General features: G+C 45.4%; 1 protein-coding gene and 1 long non-coding RNA gene across 2 annotated transcripts in view; one reads left to right on the top strand and one right to left on the bottom strand.

Moving 5' to 3' along the window:
* Positions 1-5,234, top strand: part of LOC138720596 (uncharacterized) — a 319,432-nt gene extending 314,198 nt beyond the window's left edge. The window contains exon 3 of the long non-coding RNA XR_011337441.1: positions 5,203-5,234. This is a non-coding gene — a long non-coding RNA (uncharacterized lncRNA). The remainder of the gene's footprint in view (positions 1-5,202) is intronic.
* Positions 1-23,292, bottom strand: part of MDGA2 (MAM domain containing glycosylphosphatidylinositol anchor 2) — a 359,263-nt gene that overhangs the window by 29,273 nt on the left and 306,698 nt on the right. The window contains exons 10-11 of the mRNA XM_069856787.1: positions 16,810-16,958; positions 3,008-3,185 (exon numbers count right to left, since the gene is read on the bottom strand). Of these exons, the coding sequence (XP_069712888.1) occupies positions 3,008-3,185; positions 16,810-16,958 (327 nt within the window). The remainder of the gene's footprint in view (positions 1-3,007; positions 3,186-16,809; positions 16,959-23,292) is intronic.

Genomic DNA, 23,292 nt, shown 5'->3' with positions numbered 1-23,292 from the left:
AGTATTGATCAGAACTGAACCTACGCAGGCACACAAAATCCCACTGAAAATAGGAAAATTCAAATGTTTTCCTCTTCGCCTGAGGTCTCAATTAGGAAAAAAACTTAATGGGAGAAAACATTAAAAATCATCTTCGCTCTCCTTTCCAGAAACATTCTCATCATGCCTTTTATTTCCTGGGTAATGTTTATAACTAATTCTTACATCAATGCAGGCCTGCTGCTGTGCATCCTACTCACCATTAACTGCTTGTCTAAGACTACAGCATTTCAGATTATAAGTATTGGGTTTGCGCTATAAAAACGTATGGGATATCATTATTTTATAGCTGATGCTATAACATCCCTACAATTAGCATGGTAACAGTTTGCTGACACTACAGTCATTGGGTGAATGCTGAGATAAAATGCGTATTTTAAGCTCAGTAAGACCCAGCAGTTCTGGGATCCCTCTTCAAAGGGAAGTCACTTTAGGTTTCTCTTATTGATTAGCATCTGGCTCATCATTTCTGTAGCTGTGAATTTCTCAGCACTGAGTATCCCTCCGAAAGCATCTCTCCATCTGGGGCACGAGGCAACAGCTTCCTCTCTCCTAGGCGGCTGGAGGTTGCGTTGGCACCTCATCAGCACGTTTGAAATGGGACGTTATTCACATCTGTGTTAATGGCAGATTCAAGCAGGAAAATTTGCAGTAGACAAAATACGCCTTTTGTGCTGGATGGGAATGTTCTTCCTGCCAGCTAGGAGGCTAGAAATGCAAATCGCATCACGTTCCATTCAAACCTCAAACTCAGCATAGTTGAGGACCTCAATCAACCTCCTGAGACTTGCTGGAGTACAACCACCACAAAAATCAAGCAGTAGCGACTGAGTGACCTAAAAGAAGGGTTTCCCCCCACTTGTAGCAATGGTCAGTATTTAGGGGATGGGAGAAATTTTGAGGTCCATGGAAATGGGTAGTGGTTGTGGGACATGAGATGCCTGTGAGTACAGATGTCTCCCTGTCACAGACAGCAAGGTGGGACTTGGATTGCTGCAGAGAAATCCCAGCTGCCTGAATGAAGCTTCTGCTCCTGATCACCTTCAAGAACAAGACTCCTAAAATTCATGTCAGAAAATAGGTTTTTTGCTTAGGTACAGAGGCCCAACAAGGAGCCAAATTCCATCAGGAATTGTAGTAGAATGCTCATATTAGAGTCACAGAATCATAGAATAGTTTGGGTTGGAAGGGACCTTTAAAGATCATCTAATATCCATGGGCAGGGATATGTCCTGGTAGATCAGGCTGCCCAAGGCCACATCCAATCCAGCCTTGAACACCTTCAGGGATGGGGCAGCCAGAACCTTCCTGGGCAACCTGTTCCAGTGCCTCATCACTCTCATCGTTGAGAAACTCCTCCTTGTTTCCAGTTGAAATCTGCCCCTCTCCAGTTTATACTCATTGCCCCTCGTCCTATCACTACAAGCCTTTGTAAACAGTCTCTCCCCAGCTTTCTTGTAGCCCCTTCAGGTACTGGAAGGTCACTATAAGATCTCCTCGGAGCCTTCTCTTTTCCAGGATGAACAACCCAAACTCTCTCAGTCTGGCCTCATAGCAGAGGTGCTCCAGCCTTCGGATCATCTTTGTAGCCTCCTCTGGACCCACTCCAACAGGTCCATATCCTTCTTATGCTGAGGATTCCGGAACTGGACACAATACTCCAGATGAGATCTTACAAGAGAGGAATAGACTGGCAGAATCACCTCCCTTGACCTCATTTGTGGGCTCATAGACACACTAAACAAGTCCTTTGTTTATTCGAGATTTTGTCCTCATAAGCTTTGGGAAATGCAGACTTTGCAAACACTTTCCTATAACAGGCAAGACCTAAGATTCATCTATTACCATCATTAGCAGATCTGGCATTTAGTGAAATTTGCAACTACATTCTTTAGCACTGATTACTTAATGTAATTTTTCCCCTTGATATTAATACAGAGATAGAAATAATTTAGGATGAGATTGAGTAGGGCTGAGCTAATAATTGACCATGATGAATTGCACATACGAAGCACAAGACATCTAATTTCTTTTCAGAATCTTTCACTATTTTAAATTATTTGACAATGATTTTTGAAAGTAATTCTTGATCTGTACGTTGCTTTGGGGCCTTCTGCTGCACACAATGTCCTGCTTTGGGCTCTCTTAGGTATCTGTACGACACTATTTACTGTCAGATCCAGCCCCAGGAGCAATTGAACCTACAAGGCTAGCTATGACATAGCTTTTGCCTATTTATTTTCTTATTTACAGAAGAACTACAAAAAAAAGGGTTCAGTTATTCATTAAATAAATAGCCTAACAAAGGGATTTTGAGGGATTTTTCAGCATGTTAGGAATTACCTCTGGCAACGCTAGGAGACTGCATGGAAGGATGTAAAACACTGTGTTTTTCTTGTTAGATTAAAGTGGACAAATCTTTACGGCATGACCTTTTAGAGGGAAATGTCTAAATGCCCTTTTCCACTTGCATAGGACTAGAAACAATCACCGCTTAAAAAGAAAATCATTCACATCCAAATAAAAACTTCTCCAGAAGTGCTCATTCGGGGGCGGGGGGAGAATGTATTTTGATGATATCAAAAAACTGATTTGGTACCTTCAAAGTACTACTTGCTTTATATATTTTTCTTCAAACCTCATTGCCCTTCAAAGTCTTCTAGGTAAGAGTAAACTCTTGAAATGAGCTATTTCATGAAGCTAACATTAATCTGCTCTATTTTTCCCTTCATTTCACAGAAACTTCAATATCATTTTTCATGTTGGCTGTTCAGAGATGTTTTTTCTTAATTGTGAAACTTCCTAGAGGTGGAGACCATCATTTCTACTCCCTTCTCCATAGAACTTTCCTTCCAATTATTTGCAGGACTGGCCATCAGCTCACACAGAGCAAACTGGCACAGCCGTAACGTGCCCCGCAGACAGAACCCACCACAACACGTTTGCTTGTACACAAAGTTCTTCTTACCACTATACTTGATGACCCGGATAGTTGAGTCCCCCTCTCCAAATCTGGTGATGGGCGTTAGACGGACTTCATAAGCCTCTGGCTTGATCAGCTCTGTTAAGTTGTAGGTAATTAATTCTCCCTTTTGAATATTTCCGTTCACTGTAATTTCCTGTTCCCACCAACGCTGTTGCCCAGCCTAAAATCAAAAGAAGGATGCAAACGTCAGAGCTTTAGGGATAGAAGTTGTCTTCACCTTAGAAACTAATAGTGCTGTGCAACTCCAGGTGCTTCCAACTTTCTAGCAACCCAGGGGGATTAGAGGCACAGCAAGGACATGAATTTCATGAAATACCCTGCTACTGAGCAATTCTGTAGCAAACAGATGAGACCACAGATCACAAATCCATTTTACTGAGAGACCATCCCTGCCTTCCATCCACTTCTCCTCTGCCTGAGCAGGTCCTACACCAAACTTCAAGAGCACAGCGGCTGCAGGTGCCGTGCAGGGAAAAGAATAGGGTTAATGAAGGCCACAATGAATTCTGATGCTCACCAAACAGAGACTATGGAAGACATGAAGTGCCCAGTTTGTGATGGTGTGTAGGTACCCATGCAGAGGCTGCAGTGATTTTGAAGATCTCACAGAGCTCTTCCACCTTTAGGAGCCTAAATTTCTTTGCAAACCTGCCCATATGTTTCAAATACTTTTGTTAAAAAGTTAAACCATCTTCTTCTTCCTTAAAAAAGTGCTGCTCACTTCAGTTAATGTCATCAGCTTACTGAGGTTGGATTGATCAGCTCTCAAATTCTACCCATAGAACGATGGAATGGTTTGGGTTGGAAGGGATACCAAAACCCAGGCCTGCCATGGGCAGGGACACCTCCCTCTGGATCAGGGGCTCCAAGCCCCATCCAGCCTGCCCTTGAATCCCTCCAGGGATGGGGCAGCCACCTCTGCTCTGGGCAACCTGGGCCAGGGCCTCCCCACCCTCACAGCAAAATATTGCTTTGCAAGACCTCAGCTCAATCTCCCCTCTTTCAGCTGAAAACCGTTTCCCTTGTCCTATCCCTCCATTTCCTGATCAGGAGCCCCTCCCCAGCTTTCCTGGAGCCTTTTTCAGTCCTGGAAGCTACTCCAAGGTCTCCCCAGAGCCTTCTCTTCTCCAGGTTAAAAACTGACCCTTCAAACTCAGGGATCTTATTCAGTTGTAGACGGGTATGGTTGGACTCAATGACCTCAAAGGTGTTTCCCAACCAAGTTATTCTATGATTCTATGAAACCTGACCAGACAAGCTGGCTCCTGATGTCCAGTAGCCCTGCTCCCTCCATGATTTTAAAGGACTATTGGCCAACTCCAGTGGCAGAGTTGTTTTCTGTCTCTGTGCACACCAGTCATGGTCTGTGAGCTGGCTGCTGCCTCCTCATTAGAGACAACCAGGTTCACAGCTGTCATCACCTAAAGCTAATGAGAGCATACTGAAGAACTGAAGTGCAGTTTGATTTCCAAACAATCACCAGTTTTGTTGATAGGTGAGAAAGAAATAGGCTGCCCATTAATGGCCTTAGTGCATAATTATCAGCAGTCCTTGTAGTCTCAAAGATTGATGGATTTCAGAGAACAATGAAAGTCAATAAGAGCAAACAAGAGGCTGCTTTATTAAAAAAAAAAGCAAAGCATAGATTTTTTTTTTTGCTTTATAGACTGCAGAGTGTTTTTCACATCAAAACTCGGTTTCTTTTATTTATATGCCTTACCAAGAAATGAAAAGGAAAACAAAATCTAATTATAAAGGTGGCATCACAAGGAGAGAGTGCCACATTTTCTCCAACATTACTTTAACTTGTTTATAGACAAGCAGAAATCACACACATTTTGGGCAGCAGAGTGACTCAACAATGCAATATAACTTGCAGATCTCTGCCTTATTACAGAAATGATCTGCAGAAACCAAAGGAAAATACATTCAATATTTACCACCCATCCCAAGAGAATTGTGCAGGTGCAGTGATGGTGAGATGAGATGTTCCTGTATCTTCTACAACTGGCTGCACACTGAGGTTTTCCTTGTTACATAGAATCACAGAATGGTTTTGGTTGCAAAAGTCCATTAAGATCATCAAGTCCAACCATCAGTCCAGCCCTGCTAACTCCACCACCTGACCATGTCCCCAAGTACGACATCTACTCTTCTTCTAAACACCTCCAGGGAAGGGGACTCAACCACTTCCTTGGGCAGCCTCTTCCAACACTTGACAACCCTTCCAGTAAAGAAATTCCTCCTCATATCCAATCTAAGTCTCCCTTGGTGCCCCTTGAGTCCATTTCCCTTTGTCCTGTCACTGGCTACCCATATAGGGTTAATGAAGGACAGAAAACCTGTTATTCCAAAACTTCAATTTGCTGATGAAATAAAAAGGTACATTGAAATTGCTGAAACCTAGCACTACATCTACCACATTCCATCCAAATAAACCATATTTGCAGCAATATTAGCAGGCCTCAAGCTTTAAATATGGAGCAATGAGATAGAGACATCAACACTGTATCGTTAAAGAACGTTACACAAGTACAGCTCTATGGCCATTAAATAACTTGGACTATGAAGAGAAAACCCAACAGGGCTACTTAAGAAAGCTGAGGTGATGGAACAGCTCTAGACATCAGCTTTGCTTTGCTGCCACCAAATCCGAGTGAGTCTTACTGGATAAGCCTTCTCTCCAGGCATCCGTTGTCCTTGAGAGCAAAGGGATGAGTGTGCTGAGAGAAGATATTATGGGTAAGTACAGTAAGATTCACACTGCATTTTTAAAGCGGTACGTGGAGAATTTGCACATATGGATCTTCTCACTAGACCTGTTTGGATGGACACTCGCCACACCTGGTGTGGTCAAAGTGGGAAGTGCTTCTAGGGAAAAGTCGCTGCTGTCGGGGAGGAACTGGAAAGCCCTTGTGAGTGTCTGTGCATTCACCAAGTTATCTGGCCAGTCAAATAAAATGTTCTATTTTAAATGTGCATTTTGGGGTTTGTATTGCTCAAACACATCTTCTAAATTTTCTAAGCTCAAAATGCCTACTTCGATATCTCCCTCAAGTACATCTAAAAACGGCCAAGAAAAATGAGAATTCTTTTCTTAAAGAGGAACTTTTTCATCACACACCCTTGTTCCAAAAATATTTACATTAAAACAAAGAAGAAACCTGAGAAACTCTGTCCTGACCACTATTTCTGACCAGACCAAGCTGTGGTAGGAGCTGAGCTTCCCTAATCTTTACAGACAGATTACAAAAAAGAACCTAGAGCAGCTCTGGGCACTGTTTCCTTATGTCTAGAAACAGAACAGAAACATAAAGTCTCTCTGTTTTTATTTTACCTCAACAGGTCTGCAAGAAATTGAAGTGGTGCTGCTACACTGGAATAGAAACTGCTCTGCAGACCTCATGAAGACTGCTGGTCCTTCAAAGGAAAAATCCCTTGATTTTAGTTTTGATTCCAATATTTACTTGATTTTATTTTTTTAAAATCAAACTATCAGCTGAATATAAGCAAATTGGATAAGCTTTAAGATCCCCTCCAACCCAAACTGGTCTCCTATGGTAACATTTAGATATCTTTGCTCTGTAATGCTAGCAGCAAACTGTATTTCCCTGGCATCAGAGGAAGGGAACTGAAATGCAGTGTTTTATTGCAGCAGGCTGAAACCATCTCCTCTATGCTGTCAATGAAAGCGTATTTATTATGTGCCTCTTGTTGAGAAACACTGTATTGTCTGAAAGACTTGAATATGTAGTTTTCATGAGAAATTAATCCTATGGGATGATTAAATATTGATTGCCTATATGCACAGTTATGTTAAGAAAAAATAAACACATCCTCAGTCCATTGTACTTGGCCTATTGATTTCCCATCATAAATTTCTTCATTGACTCAAAAAGTCTGACAAGCATCTCTTTAATTAATGAACACTGAATGCAATGCAAATTAATCTACTGTATCCTCCTATAAAAATGGTGGCACCACTGTCATAGTGAAGAAATTCTTCCCTATCATAGAACAGTTTGGGTTAGAAGGGATATTTTTTTACTGAGGGTGAGGAGGTCCTGGCCCAGGTTGCCCAGAGCAGTGGTGGCTGCCCCATCCCTGGAGGGGTTCAGGGCCAGGTTGGATGGGGCTTGGAGCCCCTGATCCAGTGGGACATGTCCATGCCCATGGCAAGGGAGTCGGAACTGGACAATCTTTAAGGTCCCTTCTAACCCAAACTATTCTATCATTCTGTGGTTCTACAACTTTTGTTAATGAGAAAGTCAATAAACTATCCCCGTTCACTTTTCCCTTTGTAGCCAATGTGATGCACACCTGGTCATGGACGGGTGTGAGAACTGCACTACGGCACAGAGAATTCTCTGCTCCACATTTCCAGTGGCCACACAACCTGCACAGAAAACCCCTTCACCAGCAAATCGTATGGATTTGAATATGCCTGACCCTGCACGCTGCTGAATGAAAACAGGAGTTAAGAACACAATAAAGCCGAACGGTGACAGGAAGGAATCGTACAGAGCAGTGACCTGCTCCGGGCTCTCTGAAGAGACTTTCTCATTACCAGCCGGCTGGGACCGCAGCCATCTGTTGAGTGACAATAAAGGAAAGGTAGGAACTTCAATCTTTCAAATAACAAGCTTGAACAAGTTACTCTCTGGTTTACAGGTATTGCTCGACTTTTTATTACTTCTTTAAAGCGAAATTGTCTGTTTTCTAGGTCACCGCAGCTGCATCGCTGCCGGCGGCGCCGGGAACGCAGCTATCGCCTGCCGAGGAGCAGAGCAGCTCCCATGGAGACAGGAGCTGCAAATCCTTCCTGTCTGCTCCGGCAAAGTATCACTTGTTTCATTTGCTTTCATCCTGCTGACAGTAACTATCAGAGAGCTTGAAGCACTCGCTCGTTGCTGCTTGAATGTTTGCGCAACTCAGGATTCACTAACTGCTGTCATTTAAAAAAAATAAAAAATTAAAAAACCCTACCTGAATCTGTCTTTGGTGAAAAACAAATTATGGAAGCACCTCCAGGAGATGCCCCGATGGCTCCCAAGTGTTCTGCATGGAGCTGCATGGGGTGCTGTGGTGAGGGCACGGCTGCTGCCCACTGAGGAGGTGGTATGGGAAAGCAGAAAACCATCCAGTGCCACCCAGGCAAATCTAAGTATGTGCTTCGACAAGCTTAAAAGGACCATGGAGTCCACATCCCGTCCCTGCACAGGACAAACTGAACATTCACACCGTGGGGCCGAGGGTGTTGGCCAAATGCTCCTGGAATATTGTCAGGCCTGGGGCTGCGGCTGCTTCCCTGGGGAGCGGTTCCAGTGCTCCACCACCCTCTAGGGGAAGAACCTTCTCCTAATGTCCAACCTAATGCTCCCCTGGTGCATCTTACTACCATTCCCTTGGGTCCTTCTTATGGAATTTGTAACAGAAATGCACTCAGGGCTCTAACGTGTGGCCCTGGCTCCCCAAAGCACAACGAACATCTTTGTCACCACCATCACCCAAGAAGTCCTACCCCTGTTACATTGTACCATGCCAACGTTTGGCTTCACCCACGGGAAATGCGTCCCCTCTGTTCACATTTTAACAGTGGAAAAGTCCATGGACTGAAAGCAAGTGGTATGATTTTGCTCTTGGTAAGGGTCACGATGTGCACGTCTCTAATGCACGCACAATGATCATCAAAACCTTGAATGTGATGACACTGCATTCAAGGAAATATATATATATTTTTTTTTCCTCCTCAAAGAAAGGCTGAAATGTGATATAAACCAAGAGAATCCATTTTAAGTCTTTGAAACTGGCTGGCTCCCAGATGAATTCACTCAAGTCTGTGGGATTAAACAGGAGCTGCACTGTTCCTGACCCAAGTGAGCAGCTTCTCCTGCTCTTTTGCTACAGTTAGAAACCTACAGGAAGAGACTTTCTATTTTTAACACCTGTTTTGTTAGGTAGTCACAAAACCCAGGTTAATTACTGACTCACATTAAGGCTAGTTTTCAGAGAAATTTTTTTTCTTCCTTCTTAGTGACACATCTATCTCAAAGTTCAGGTACTGTGAAACCTGGCAGAAATCTATTCCACACTTCAAAAAAACCTGACACAGCCAACAATGTTCCTGCCAACAACACAGATGTGGTTTCACATATGAAGCAACAAGATTATCTGCAATAGAATCATAGAATGGTTTGGGTTGGAAGGGATCTCAAAGACCATCCAGTCCCAACCCCTGCCATGGGCAGGGACACCTCCCACTGGATCAGGTTGCTCCAAGCCCCATCCAGCCTGGCCTTGAACACCTCCAGAGATGGGGCAGCCACCACTTCTCCAGGCAACGTCCTCAGCTTCATCATGAAGAATTTCTTCCTAAAGTCTAACCTAAAATTCCAAATGATGGATAGGGTGCTCCTTTCACCGCTGAACTAACTAATTTTCTTCTGATTTCTACAAGCTATTTACAAATGACCATAATTTTTTTTTTCATACAAAATAATTAGATTGTGCCAAATTAATGACCATAGCAGCAATTCATATGACAAAGCCGACCCTTTTAGAGTACAGCACACTGAAGCTTCGCTGCTTAGTCAATACGATGAACAAGCGAGGCTGTCTCGGGAAATGAACTGGAAAAACAAGGCTGCATTTTAAGCAACCTCCATGAGTTGCTGCATAAATAGATCAAGGAGTAATAATCCGAGAAGACAAGCGCTTGGTGCCAAAGTGCATTTCTAAGGGAAGTGAACATACTGATTTTGCTTAACTTTTTAAGTAAGAGTGAATTTTTGCCAATAAATAACAGCTCAACTGTCAAATATGAATGTTTCAACAGACATTTCTTAAATACTCGAGACAATTGCTGCACGAGAGGAAAGGAAATAGCCACTAGACGCTTAATGGAGTCCTCAGAATGTAAATGTGATGCATTAAATCAGCTCAAAACCACAGATGTATTGCAGTAGGGTGCTCATTTGCTTATTGAAAGGCAATATGGTTCATGTTCAGTTTAAACATATGTATGTTTCGAAGAATAAAGAATTCTCTAATAGCAAAAGCACGGAGGAAGCAGTTGAGTATTGAAAAAAATCACTCTCAAGGCAACAAGTTATAATTTTTGTAAAGCACATTAATTGACAAAAGTGATAGCAAATGTATATTAAATACATTGGCTGGTATGTTATGATTTAGCTACAAATATCCCTCATAGGAGCAAGCAAACCCTGTCTTTAAGGAACTGCCAACCTAATTGCATTATTGAAAAAGGACAATTCTGATTTACCATCTTTCCTCTTCAAACTGCAACTAAATTTTCTACAGGGCTTCAAAAAGCAAAGAAATCCTTCCCAGTCTCTGATGGATGAGCATAGACCTGGCATTACTGTGAAGAAGAAACAGGTTTTGGTTAACAGCACTGCTGTTATTTTGTTGGGTTTTTTTTTTTAATTTATTGGCAAAATGCACTTTTTACAACGATTTTATTTCAGAACTACCTATATCTCTTTCAGTAGGGACAGAAGTTACGGTGAGATACAATGACGCAATGCCCAGTAAACGATAAGCCGGTGTTCAGCAGACATCTAGGACTCCTAATCTACAAAAATGCAACTTGAAAGAGGGGAGACTGAGATGAGATCTTAGGAAGAAATGTTTTTCTGTGAGGGTGGGGAGGCCCTGGCCCAGGTTGCCCAGAACAGTGGTGGCTGCCCTATCCCTGGAGGTGTTCAAGGCCAGGTGGGATGGGGCTTGGAGCAACCTGATCCAGTGGGAGATATCCCTGCCCATGGCAGGGGGTAGGACTGAATGGGCTTTGAGGTTCCTTCCAACTTGAATCATTCTGTGATGTACGAAAATGAAATGCTGGGTTCAGAAACCATAGGCTGTAACTTTAGGACATTCCTGAGTGTCTTGTTTTCTTAAGAAACCAAATAAAAAAGTTAATATGAATTAGATATTAAAACTAGTAATGAAATGTCAGGAGTTTATGTTTATATAATGAAAATCAAACAAGGCAGTCCCAGCTGGCAGTAATTGCTTAGATGAAATGAATATGATAAATTTTACCTGTAATGTTTTTTGTGAAAAAAAAGAGAGTTTAGTTTTAGGGTCCATGTTTTGTGGTAATGTGAATGGGCAGAGTTCTGCCTGGGATGTCTTTGGTTTGCATTATTAGAAAATATAGCCCACCATTTCCAAAACAAGTGAACTAGTTACTCTAGAAGCACAAGCACACAGATCAGCAACCCAACCAGAGGGTGTGCTTACAGCCAGGAGCATCTTTGGTGACTAAGACAGCACAGGATCGAAGACAGAGCAGCAGAACCTGACAGAATGAGATCACAGAATCATAGAATTGGCTGGGTTGGAAGGGACCTCAAAGCCCATCCAGTCCCACCCCCTGCCATGAGCAGGGACACCTCCCACTGGATCAGGTTGCTCCAAGCCCCATCCAACCTGGCCTTGAACACCTCCAGGGATGGGGCAGCCACCACTGCTCTGGGAAACCCAAGCCAGGGCCTCCCCACCCTCACAGCAAAACATTTCTTCCTAAGATCTCAGCTCAATCTCCCCTCTTTCAACTTAAAACCATTCCCCTCATCCTATCCTTGCACTCCCTGATCAAGAGCCCCTCCCCAGCTTCCTGGGAGCCTCTTTCAGTGCTGGAAGCTCCTCTAAGGTCTCTACAGAGCCTTCTCCTCTCCAGGCTGAACAACCCACGTCTCCCAGCCTCTCCTCATAGCAGAGGTGCTCCAGCCCTCATTCAACTCCGTGGCCTCCTCTAGACTCACTCCAACAGCTCCAGGTTCTTCCTATGCTGAGGGCTCTGGAAAAGAACACTGTACTGCATGGGAGGTCTCACTTGCCCTGGTGGACACAAAAGGGTATAATCTTATTCATGGGTATAATCTTTACCTCTTAATTTCTGTAGAGATAATAAGTAGAGTTTTTTTAAAGAAAATACGCTTAAGAAATCTCCTGACCTACTGGAGGACTAGTAAATGGAACCATTTTTAATGGCAATTAAACAGATTTGGTATAAATCTCGATGATAGCCCTGAGATTGCTATTTTGAAACTCAAGCCTCAGTATTGTGAAGAACAAACACAGCAGGTATCAATACTGCAAACTGAAAGTTGTAAAACAGAACCATTGCTCCTCTAATTCAATTTACCAGACCCATGGAAATCAATCAGAAACATGCCTTTGCATGTTTCACACATTCTTTTTTTACCAAATTCTCTCTGTCTCACTTCACAAGTGCAGATAGAACAGGAAAAAAAAAAGAAAAGCCTTGGTTGGACTTCAAGAAAGAAACGCACGCTGTGAAATCTTTAGGACAGCTTCTGTCCACCTGTATAATCATAGAATGGTTTGGGTTGGAAGGGATCTCAAAGCCCATCTAGTTCCACCCCTGCCATGGGCAGGGACACCTCCCACTGGATCAGGGGCTCCAAGCCCCATCCAGCCTGGCCTTGAACACCTCCAGGGATGGGGCAGCCACCACTGCTCTGGGCAACCTGGGCCAGGGCCTCCACACCCTTACAGGAAAACATTTATTCCTAAGATCACAACTCAATCTCCTCTCTTTCAGCTGAAAACCCTTCCCCCTTGTCCTATCCCTGCACTCCCTGATGAGCCCCTGCCCATCAGAAAGGAGAATCCTTCTGGGAAAGGGACCAACTCCCTCAAGTCCCTTTTACCCTGCCAAAATTGTCTGGAGTGGACTGTCTGCAAATCAGACCAGCTTCATTGCTATTCTCTCTCACCAATTAAATGCTTTTTATCAAAGTGATAAGCCAGAAATTTCCATGAGGACAAGACCACATCCATAAGAGCTCCTTGGAGGGAAGGAGCCTGGATGCATGCTGCAGGGCTGTGCTGTCTTCTCAAGACATGCTTGAGGCTCTGAGTGCTGTCAAACCACACCAACTACCACTCTTACACAACAAGTAAAGTCTATGGCCATTTAGTTAGCGCTTCGTTTTTCAAAAATGTTATTTGTCACTGTTCAATTAAAGAGGAGAACAGCCATGCCCACTGCTTGGCAGCTAAATGCTCCATCACGGCAGGCTTGGCAGATACTGCAGCTCAGCATTCTCAAAGCGGATTAAAACCCAGCTCCGGAAAGCCACTGCCCATGTACCGCGCCAACTCAAAACGCAGACAACAGCCTGTGCTTGTTAAAAAATAACATGAAGCACAGAATGAATCCCCAAAAGGCAACCACGGGAGTGCCTGGGCTTAAACAAAAAGCAAAGTGCTCTGAATAATTCCTGTTCCTCCCCAGTTCTCCCAGGAGGGAGCATCCGTCACACATTCCCATGTTAGCAGGACATGCTCTACTGAACAAACTCCTGCTCACCATCACGGTTCTGTACATGCAGTCGTAGCTCAAAATAAAAGGGTGAGGGGGAGGTAAAAAATGACCTTAGTGAAAGCCTGGAGAAGAGAAGGCTCCGAGAACTTATTGTGATCTTCCACTACCTGAGGGGGCTACAAGAAAGCTGGAGAGGGACTGTTCACCAAGGTTTGTAGTGATATGACTGAGGGCAATGGGTATAAGCTGGAGAGGGGCAGATTTAGACTGGACACAAGGAGGAATTTCTTCAAGACGAGAGCAGTGATGCCCTGGCCCAGGTTGCCCAGAGCAGTGGTGGCTGCCCCATCCCTGGAGGTGTTCAAGGCCAGGTTGGATGGGGCTTGAAGCAACCTGATCCAGTGGGAGGTGTCCCTGCCCATGGCAGGGGGTTGGAACTGGATGGGCTTTGAGATCCCTTCCAAATCAAACCATTCTATGATTCTATGAAAGTCATATAGATAACACACATATAAATGTAGTGATCCTTAGAGATTTTCAATTCACCTCTTAAATTGATCAGGTTTCTTCCTAGAACTTTATTTTTCCTGTTACAAAGCAACCACAGAATCCTGAAGACCCTGATAGCACAGCAGCTGCTCCTGGCATGCATGGAGGAACATCTTGTATCGCCTGTTCATACCTCTACAGAAACAGAATTGAATTATCTCCATTGCATACCCTGCTCAGCACAGCACAGCTCCTGTGTCCCAGCCTGGTTTCTGCCTGACCAGTACCTCTGCCACTGGACATCTCTCTGTGATAATTTCTGTTGCCAGCAAAACTTTTAAGAACTCTGCTTGCCTGGTTGGCCACGGCAGAGATTTCTTCACTCTACGATCTCACTGTGTGCCAATCATTGCAGCCACCTCTTGTTGTTCTAGGAACACAGAATCACAGAATGGTTTTAATTGAAAGGGACCTCAAAGCCCATCCAGTTCCACTCCTCTGCCATGGGCAGGGACACCTCCCACTGGATCAGAAGCTCCAAGCCCCATCCAGCCTGGCGCTGAACCCCTCCAGGGATGGAGCAGCCACCCCTGCTCTGGGCAACCTGGGCCAGGGTCTCCCCACTCTCACAGCAAAACATTTCTTCCTAAGATCTCACCTCAATCTTCCCTCTTTCAGCTGAAAACCATTCCCCTCGTCCTATCCCTGCATTCCCTGAGATATAATGCTCTATAATCTAATTGTTTGTAGCAGAGAAAATTGTTAAAGACCCAGTGTGCCACATCCTATTATCAGGCTCCCTTGCCCTTTAACATTTCGCTATTACACACATCCTTTTTTAATGCAGAGTGGAACAGGGCTGGACTAGATGATCTGTAAAGGTCCCTTGCAACCCAACACATTCTGTGATTCTGTGATTTTCTGTGTTGCTTCCCCCAATCACCTGGAAAATGAAACAATGGAGCTAAAGCACTCTGCTTCTCAAAATAAAGTCTTGCTTTTATAAAACAGCATTTAAAATATCGTCAATATTACAGACATGAATAATTGCAGAGAAAATTCAGGAAGTCTAACCCTGTTATCAACTTAATATTACCAAATTCCTGCCTGGATTCCATCTCAAGTGAAGCAGCAGTGCAGAGGTTGGGTATGAAGGAACAGATGCTCACGTTCTGCCATTCGCATTCTTAATGCAAAAGCAATTTACTGATCAGATAAAGGAAACGGTGTTAATCAAATCAGGAGCAGATACCGACGCAGTGACCCACTACACAGACCACCGCTGGTGTTTCGCGATGCATTAGGAGATTAAAAGACAGATTAAGAGCAAGTCATGAATTACCACAGCTGCGTGATGGGCTGCAGGCTGCTCTTAAGTTCAACCCTCCCTTTGCCCAGGAAATCCTGCCTCTGCAGTGAGTTTTCACAGCCATTAGCAGCGTTTTCTTCTCTCCCCAAGGATGCTCCTCCCCAGCTTTATTGTTAAATGAAACTGATAGCAAACTGCAGTAAAAAATGCATTGCTGAGTCAAATAAACTGGCTAAAGACCAACAGTTCAGAAGGCAATCAGCTGGTAGCTAGTACCAGTTGGTGTCAAAAAAATAGATGCCACATGGAGTATTGTGCCCAGTTCTGGAATCCTCAACATAAGAAGGATATGGAACTCCTGGAATGGGTCCAGAGGATGCCACAAAGATGATCTGAGGGCTGGAGCACCTCTGCTCTGAGGACAGGCTGAGAGAGTTGGGGCTGTTCAGCCTGGAGAAGAGAAGGCTCTGGGGAGACTTCCAGTACAGAAACGGGCTCCAGGAAAGCTGGGGAGGGGCTTTTTGCAAGGGCCTGGAGTGACAGGATGAGGGGGAATGGCTTTAAATTGAACAGGGGAAGATTTAGATTAGACATTAGGAGGAAATTCTTTACAGCGAGGGTGAGGAGGCCCTGGAACAGGCTGCCCAGAGCAGGGGTGGCTGCCCCATCCCTGGAGGTGTCCAAGGCCAGGTTGGATGGAGCTTTGAGCAACCTGATCCCGTGGGAGGTGTCCCTGCCCATGGCAGGGGGTGGAGCTGGATGGGCTTTGAGGTCCCTTCCACCCTTCCCACCCAAATCATTGATTATATGATTCTGTGAATTATCACCCTTGTTGCAGGGGGAATCACTGCAAGTGTGAGCGGTTGGCTCACTAGGTTCGAAATCACCCATGCTGGAAATGTGGCTTCTGAGAGAGGAAAGGAAAATATTTAGATTAGGCCAACAGAGGAAATTAAAATAACTCTGGATAATTAGATAAATAGATAATTAAAAGTAAATTAAAATGAAATGGAAAAAAAAAGAAGCTAAAAATCCTAACACAATTAATTCCATTATGTATTCTTTTACTTCAGCAAATTATGTTTTTAATTTAGTAATTCCTCTCGGGTACTGGGAACAACAGAACTGATTTGTGCCCAGCGATGCAAACAGTTGCATAAACATGTACTAAAAGTCACCGATTTTCATTTCAAATTAGTTAAATTCAGACAGAGACAAACTGAGTGCAGGAGAGCCAGAACCCTCCAGGTATCACAGCCCTTCCCTGGCCGCATCCCAGGCAACTCCACCTCAGTTACACAAGCAAAAACCCCATCCACTCAGCATAAATATCACGCTCAAATTATATATTTATTTTTCAGCTTACAAAGCTCCTCCCAGTAGGAGATCTGGGGGAGTAGAAAATACTTTCTGCACTCACATTTGAAAAAATAGGTGTCTTCAAAAACCTCTCGTAATCCTTGATCTCTCTCTCCCTGCACAAACTATTATTTCAGGCACTGAATAACCACATGCGTACTTTCAAAATCAATCAGTTGTGGTATTATCTACAGAAAAGTAAGCTCAACGGGAGGGTGTAAAACAAGACCAAAACACCCCTAGGCTTGTGTCCTCATGGAGGTGAGCACTCATGAGGCACATCCTGCATGAATGAGTTTCTTTCCTCACCTGCCTAATGCCTAAGCGGTAGGCGAGGATGCGGTCCACGGCGTCGGGGTTCATCTGGGTCCACTGGAGGCTGTAGGAGTAGACGCGGGGTCTGTTCTGCCACAGGGGGTTGTAGGTGTCGTAGTAGAACTCGGGGGCGTAGGCTTTGCCTGCAGGAGATGGGAACAACAGCGGGGAAAACAGAGAAACAGGAGAATGATCAGGCAGCCAGTTTTGGAGCCAAGTGTTGATACAACCTCTGCGTTTTGAGCCACTCCATTAAATATCCTCTTCAGAAAGGCATTTTGGAATGCTTTGCCTCCATCCTCTTTTAAAAGGCTTTGTGGCAATGCCTTTATCGATTCCTCACTTCTCAGGGGCATCTGTGGCTCAGGTGTGGGCAGGGGAGGGGAAAAATTATCAGAGCCCCTAGCAAAAGGCAAGCTGCAGAGATGTACCATGCCTCTACACTAATTTTTCATGGCCCAGCTGACTAAAATAGAGATATCAAAACAAGCTGCACTGCACTGAGCACAGAAAGACTCAGCAACAGCTGCTCTACCTGGCACAAATAATGCGAAATGATATCCGTGACCTGGAAATACAAGATGGATATTTCCAGAGACCGCTGCCTTCATCACATCATCTCCTCTCCAGCCTCACAAGTGAAAATGCATACAAGCTGTCCTTTTTAAAGTGTGAGTTCTTACAGAATATTATTTAGGTGAACACAACAATTTGCATAACAGAGAGAAATGACACAGAATCATAGAATCACTGAGGTTGGAAAAGACCTCTAAGCTCATCAAATCCAACCATCTGCCCACCCCACCGTGCCGACTAAACCATTTCCAGAAGTGCCACGTCTGAATGCTTTTTGAACCCTTCCAGGGATGAAGACTCCACTACCTCCTTGGGCAGCCTCTGCCAGGGCTTCATCACTCTTTCAGTAGAGACATCTCATAATGCACTTTGGGTACACCCGTGTGTCACCAGAATGTTATTACAGCCTTCAACTTTTACTAGTATGAAAACTCGAAGGATGATTTCCCAAACACAACAAAATATCACTTTAATTCACTAAATTTGAGTTCCCTTTGGCTTAAAGCCACAAATATGAGTGACATCATTCTATGCAAATTACCATTTGCCTCTAGATTATCCCATAAAGCGTGATTTGTGTATAATAGCAAAAATGACACCACACAATATTTGCCTACCCATGGTTTGGGCTGGAAGGACCTCAAAGCCCATCCAGTTCCACCCTCCGCCATGGGCAGGTACACCTCCCACTGGATCAAGGGCTCCAAGCCCCATCCAACCTGGCCTTGAACACCTCCAGGGATGGGGCAGCTGCCACTGCTCTGGGCAACCTGGGCCAGGGCCTCCCCACCCTCACAGGCAAACATTGCTTCCCAAGATCTCCTCTCAATCTCCCCTCCTGCAGCTGAAAACTGCTCCCCCTTCATCCTATCCCTGCACTCCGTGATCAAGAGCCCCTCCCCAGCTTTCCTAGAGCCCCTCTCAGTTCTGGAAGCTGCTGTAAGGTCTTCCTGGAGCTTTGTCTTTTCCGGGCTGGACAACCCCAACTCTCTCAGCCTGTCCTCACAGCAGAGGTGCTCCAGCCCTCAGATCATCTCTGTGGCCTCCTCTGGACCCATTCCAAAAGGTCCATCTCCTTCTTATGTTGGGGATTGCAGAACTGGACATAGATCTCCAGATAGGTTCTCACCAGTGCAGGGGGCAGAATCCCTCCCTTGCCTTGCTGGCCACGTTGCTTTATGTGTGAATAAAATATATAATAAATGAAATATATAATGAAAAGTGACAAAGAAGAAATCATGTAAATAGACACGCATCTTGTGGTTATTGATCAAGCTGGGTATGCCATCCCCTGTAGCCATGTTTTCTTTTCAAAGGATAAAAAGACCTTTCAGTCGAGGTATTTTTGCCCATTGAAGGTGCATGTTCAGTCAGAACAGGGCAGAGCAGACTTCCTAGGGATGAAGCAGCAAACAACACTCCGAGGAAAAGAAGCCAAATCAAACTGCTTTTTTAAAAAAAAAATGAAATGCTAGCTCAATATAAAGAGGATCAGTGGTCGATACGATTTGTTTTCCTTATTTATGTGAAGCAGAAATAATGGAGAAAGCTCATGCTGAATACAAATTATAATCTTTCCCCTTCTACTGCAGGTGGACACAATGGCATCTCTGGGGGTCTCCAGAAAAGATCCATAATTAGACACTTGTCACAATATGGGCACTTGAACAACACAGTCACCTTCTGAGAAATAATGAGGACCCATGAAGAGCTGCATTATTCTAAAACCCTCCGAACCAAAGAGCTTTCTGGTGCGAATGGAGATGCTGAAAATTTAACAACACAACATGAAGACCTTCACTTGCAAATTTCAGAAGGACAAGAAAGCTGGGCAGTGCTTTAGAGCACAGGAAAAGCAGATATCACGGTTGGAGGCATGGGAGCTCTGAGACACGTAAGCTGGGCAGGTGCCACCCATTGCCACGACTATTTGCTCTGGCTCAGGATAAACACATGAAGCCTGCCACCATCCAACTGCGCTGCTTTCCAGACGCGATGCTGCCCAGCAAAGATTATTTCCCAGTAGAGAAATAAGGAGATGATGAAGGGTGTAACAGACCTAGCTACAGCCCTTGGCTTATCATGCTTTGACTGTGGGGAGGCAGCAGCTTGCATGGAGGAAACCACCTGCAGTACAGGTTAGCTTAGCAGCCAGCTTCAAGCCCTGGTTGAACTTTGAAGCAGTTACCAGAAATTCCCCACATGCAGAAGTGCCTCAAGTGTGGGGTCATTGTCCCTCATACCCCAACTGGGCAACTCTTGGTGCTGCCAGCTCCACTTCCACCTGCCTGCATTCCTACAACCATTAGAGCTTCACCTTCCAAAAGGAAACCCATTTGTTTTGTTCTGAGTATACAAGACATTTCCCTTGACATTTCACTCTCTTCAGCTTTTCATAGAGTCACAGAATCATAGAATGGTTTGGGTTGGAAGGGACCTTCAAGATCATCTAATTCCATCCCCCTCACATGGGCAGGGACACCTCCCACTGGATCAGGTTGCTCCAAGCCCCATCCAACCTGGCCTTGAACACCAGGGATGGGGCAGCCACCACTGCTCTGGGCAACCTGGGCCAGGGCCTCCCCCCACCAGCGTGAAGAATTTCTTCCTAATGTCTAATCTAAATCTTCCCCCTTCCAATTCACGGCCATTCTCCCTCATCCTATCACTCCAAGCCCTTGTAAAGAGCCTCTCCCCAGCTTTCCTGGAGCCCCTTTCAGTACTGGAAGCTGCTCTAAGTTCTCCACACAGCGTTCTTTTCTCCAGGCTGGACAACCCCAACTCTCTCAGCCTGTCCTCATAGCAGAGGTCCTCCAGCCCTTGAATCATCTTCATAGCCTCCTCTGGACCCATGCCAACAGTTCAATATCCTTCTCATGTTGGGATTCTTATGTTGGGGTTATGTTGGAATGCTTTTATAGCATTCAAGGATTTATTAAAACATTTCAGGACAAGCAGGCAGAGCTCAGCCCATGCCAGGGACCAAATCTTTCCAGGCTTCAGCTGTGCCCAATGGGCCACTCCTCTATTGCCCATGGAAAGGGATTTTGGTGCACTGGGAGGCACCTCAGTTCCATGCTGATTTGCATATTGGGGCGAAAAGGCTGAAAGTCTTTTTAGTCCTAAGGAAAGTGCTGGTGAGAGGGGCACCGTGCCATGGCCATCGATCCAGGGACAAAGGCAGGGCAACTTCTACACATCCAGGAGTGCCACATGCCTGCAAAGGGCAGCCTCCCTCTGACAAGCCACTCTAGCATGTCCCAGATGGGGTTGTTCACAGGGGATGGTGGGAGCAGGGTAAGGAAAGGCGACAGAACCGTAAAATCAAGTAGTGATTTGGGTTGGAAGGGACTTTAAAGCCCAACCAGTTCCACCCCCTGCCATGGGCAGGGACACCTCCTGCTGGATCAGGTCACTCCAAGCCCCATCCGACCTGACCTTGAACACTTGCAGGGATGGGGCAGTCACCGCTGCTCTGGAAAGCCTGGGCTAGGGCCTCCCACCCACACAGGGAAACATTTCTTCCTAAGATTTTATCTCAGCCTCCCCTCTTTCAGCTTGAAATCACTCCACCTTGTCCTATCCCTGCACTCCCTGACGAAGAGCCCCTCCCCAGCTTTCCTGCAGGTTGAACGCAGTTTTTTTCATCTGGGCTGGCCCCTGCAAGAGACCAAAAATACACAAGCTGAGAAACTGTTAGTGTTTGCAGACTACACAGCTGTAATAAAGTGCCAGTTCCTTCCTAGCATGCTTGCAGAGGCCACTCAGCCTGACCAGCACCATTCACATCCTACTGCATTTGTTGCTGTTGCTCCATCAACCTGAAGGCATCTGCATACGAAGCCAATTATGGCCAACAGCACCCCTCAGCAAATTGGGCTTGGGCAGGATTTCAGCTATCTCCCTCCTTGGGTTGGCACAGCGGGAAGATCAACCCAGCACCTAATTCCCTGCTCCCATTCATTTGGATTGACAAGCACATCCTAGCCCTGCCGTGCTCCTGAATTAAAGAAACACTGCAGCAGGGCGAGGGAGGTGATTCTTCCCCTCTATTCCTCTCTTGTGAGACCTCATCTGGATATTGTGTCCAGTTCTGGAATCCTCAACATAAGAAGGAGATGGAGCTGCTGGAACGGGTCCAGAGGAGTCTACAAAGATGATTCGAAGGCTCGAGCACCTTCCATACAAGGACAGGCTGAGACATTTCAGCCTAGAGAAGAGAAAGCTCCGAGGAAAATTTATAGCGACTGTCCAGTACCTAAAGGGGCCTACAAGAAATCTAAGGAGGGACTGTTCACAAAGGTTTGTAGTGATAGGACGAGAGACAATGGGTATAAACTGTAGAGGGGCAGATCTAGAGTAGAGATAAGGAGGAATTTCTTCATGATGAGAGCGGTGAGGCACTGGCCCAGGTTGCCCAGGGAAGTTGTGGCTGCCCCATCCCTGGGGGTGTTGAAAGCCAGGTTGGCTGGGGCTTGGGCACCTTGATCCAGTGGGAGGTGTCCCTGCCTATGACAGGGGGGTTGGAACTGGAGGATCTTCAAGGCCTCTTCCAACCCAAACTATTCTATGAGTCTATGATTCTATGATTATTGGTCCCAGTTAGAACTTTTTCCTTCTTGTGTCTGCAAGAGGTCAAACAGTTTTTTATTGGGTATTTTTGGTGGATTTTCTGCACACCCATCAGATCAGCAGCCAGGGGAACGTCCTACCCGCAGTCCTTCTGCCAGGGTAGCAGCCACAGCTTTTATAATGGAGTCATAGAATCATTAAGGTTGGAAAAGACCTCAAAGATCATCATGTCCCGCCATCAAGCCCAACCCCACTGTGTCTGCTAAACCATGTCCTGAAGTGCCACTTCTACAGAGTCCTCCTGCTCTGTCCCCAAGCACTGCAGTTAGAATTGGCCACATATTAATTTCTATGAAAGTCTGAAATAGGACTTCTGGGAGATGTGCCATCACATCTCAAGAAATACTGATCTCAGGTCTCATTTGTGATTAACTAGTGTGGAAAAAAAGGAACGTTTGCCCCAAGGTCCTTTCTGAGAAGCAGTTTCCAAACCTTAACGTGTCCTCTGGGTGGGATGAGAATATGCTCGCTTCTAAAATGTATTGAGCGTGAGGACTTATTCAGTTGAAAACTACTTCAAATAGTGGATAGTCAGCGAGGGACACCTTAAACAGGTATTTTGATGGGGAAAATCATCTTACTGCCTGCAGACAGCAGCAGTTATCTGAGCCAGCTTTGAGACAGCATTGGATACCAAAAAGCAGTGCGGCTGCTCCACTGATGTGTACAAGTAGGAGAAATCAACAGGGCAGTTGGCAAATCAGTTCTGAACATGGATAGAGTGTACAGGCTGCTGTGGTCATGGAATCATAGGATGGCTTGTGTTGGAAGAGACCTCAAACCCATCCAGTTTCACCCCCTGCCATGGGCAGGGACACCTCCCACTGGATCAGGTTGCTTAAAGCTCCATCCAGCCTGGCACTGAACACCTCCAGGATGGGGCAGCTACCACTGTGCTGGGCAGCCTGGGCCAGGACCTCCCCACCCTCACAGCAAAATATTTCTTCTAAGATCTCAGCTCAGTCTCCCTCCTTTCAGCTGAAAAGAAATCCTCTCATCTTATTCCTGCCCTCCCTGATCAAGAGCCCCTCCCCAGCTTTTCTGGAGCCCCTTTCAGTACTGGAAGCTGCTCCAAGGTCTCCGCAAAGCCTTCTCCAGGCTGAGGAATCCCAACTCTCACAGCCTGTCCTCAGATGGGACAGATGGATGTCCTCCAGCCCTCAGATTACCTCTGTGGCCTCCTCTGGACTTGCTCTACCAGATCCATGTCCTTCCTGTGCTGAGGGCTCCAGAACTGGGCACGGGGCTCCAGATGGGGTCTCACAAGAG

This window comes from Phaenicophaeus curvirostris, chromosome 5, assembly GCF_032191515.1.
Source record: "Phaenicophaeus curvirostris isolate KB17595 chromosome 5, BPBGC_Pcur_1.0, whole genome shotgun sequence".
In the NCBI taxonomy this organism is placed as follows: Eukaryota; Metazoa; Chordata; class Aves; order Cuculiformes; family Cuculidae; genus Phaenicophaeus; species Phaenicophaeus curvirostris.
Note: the sequence above shows the minus strand (reverse complement) of the source record. Positions and strands in the feature narration are given on the sequence as shown.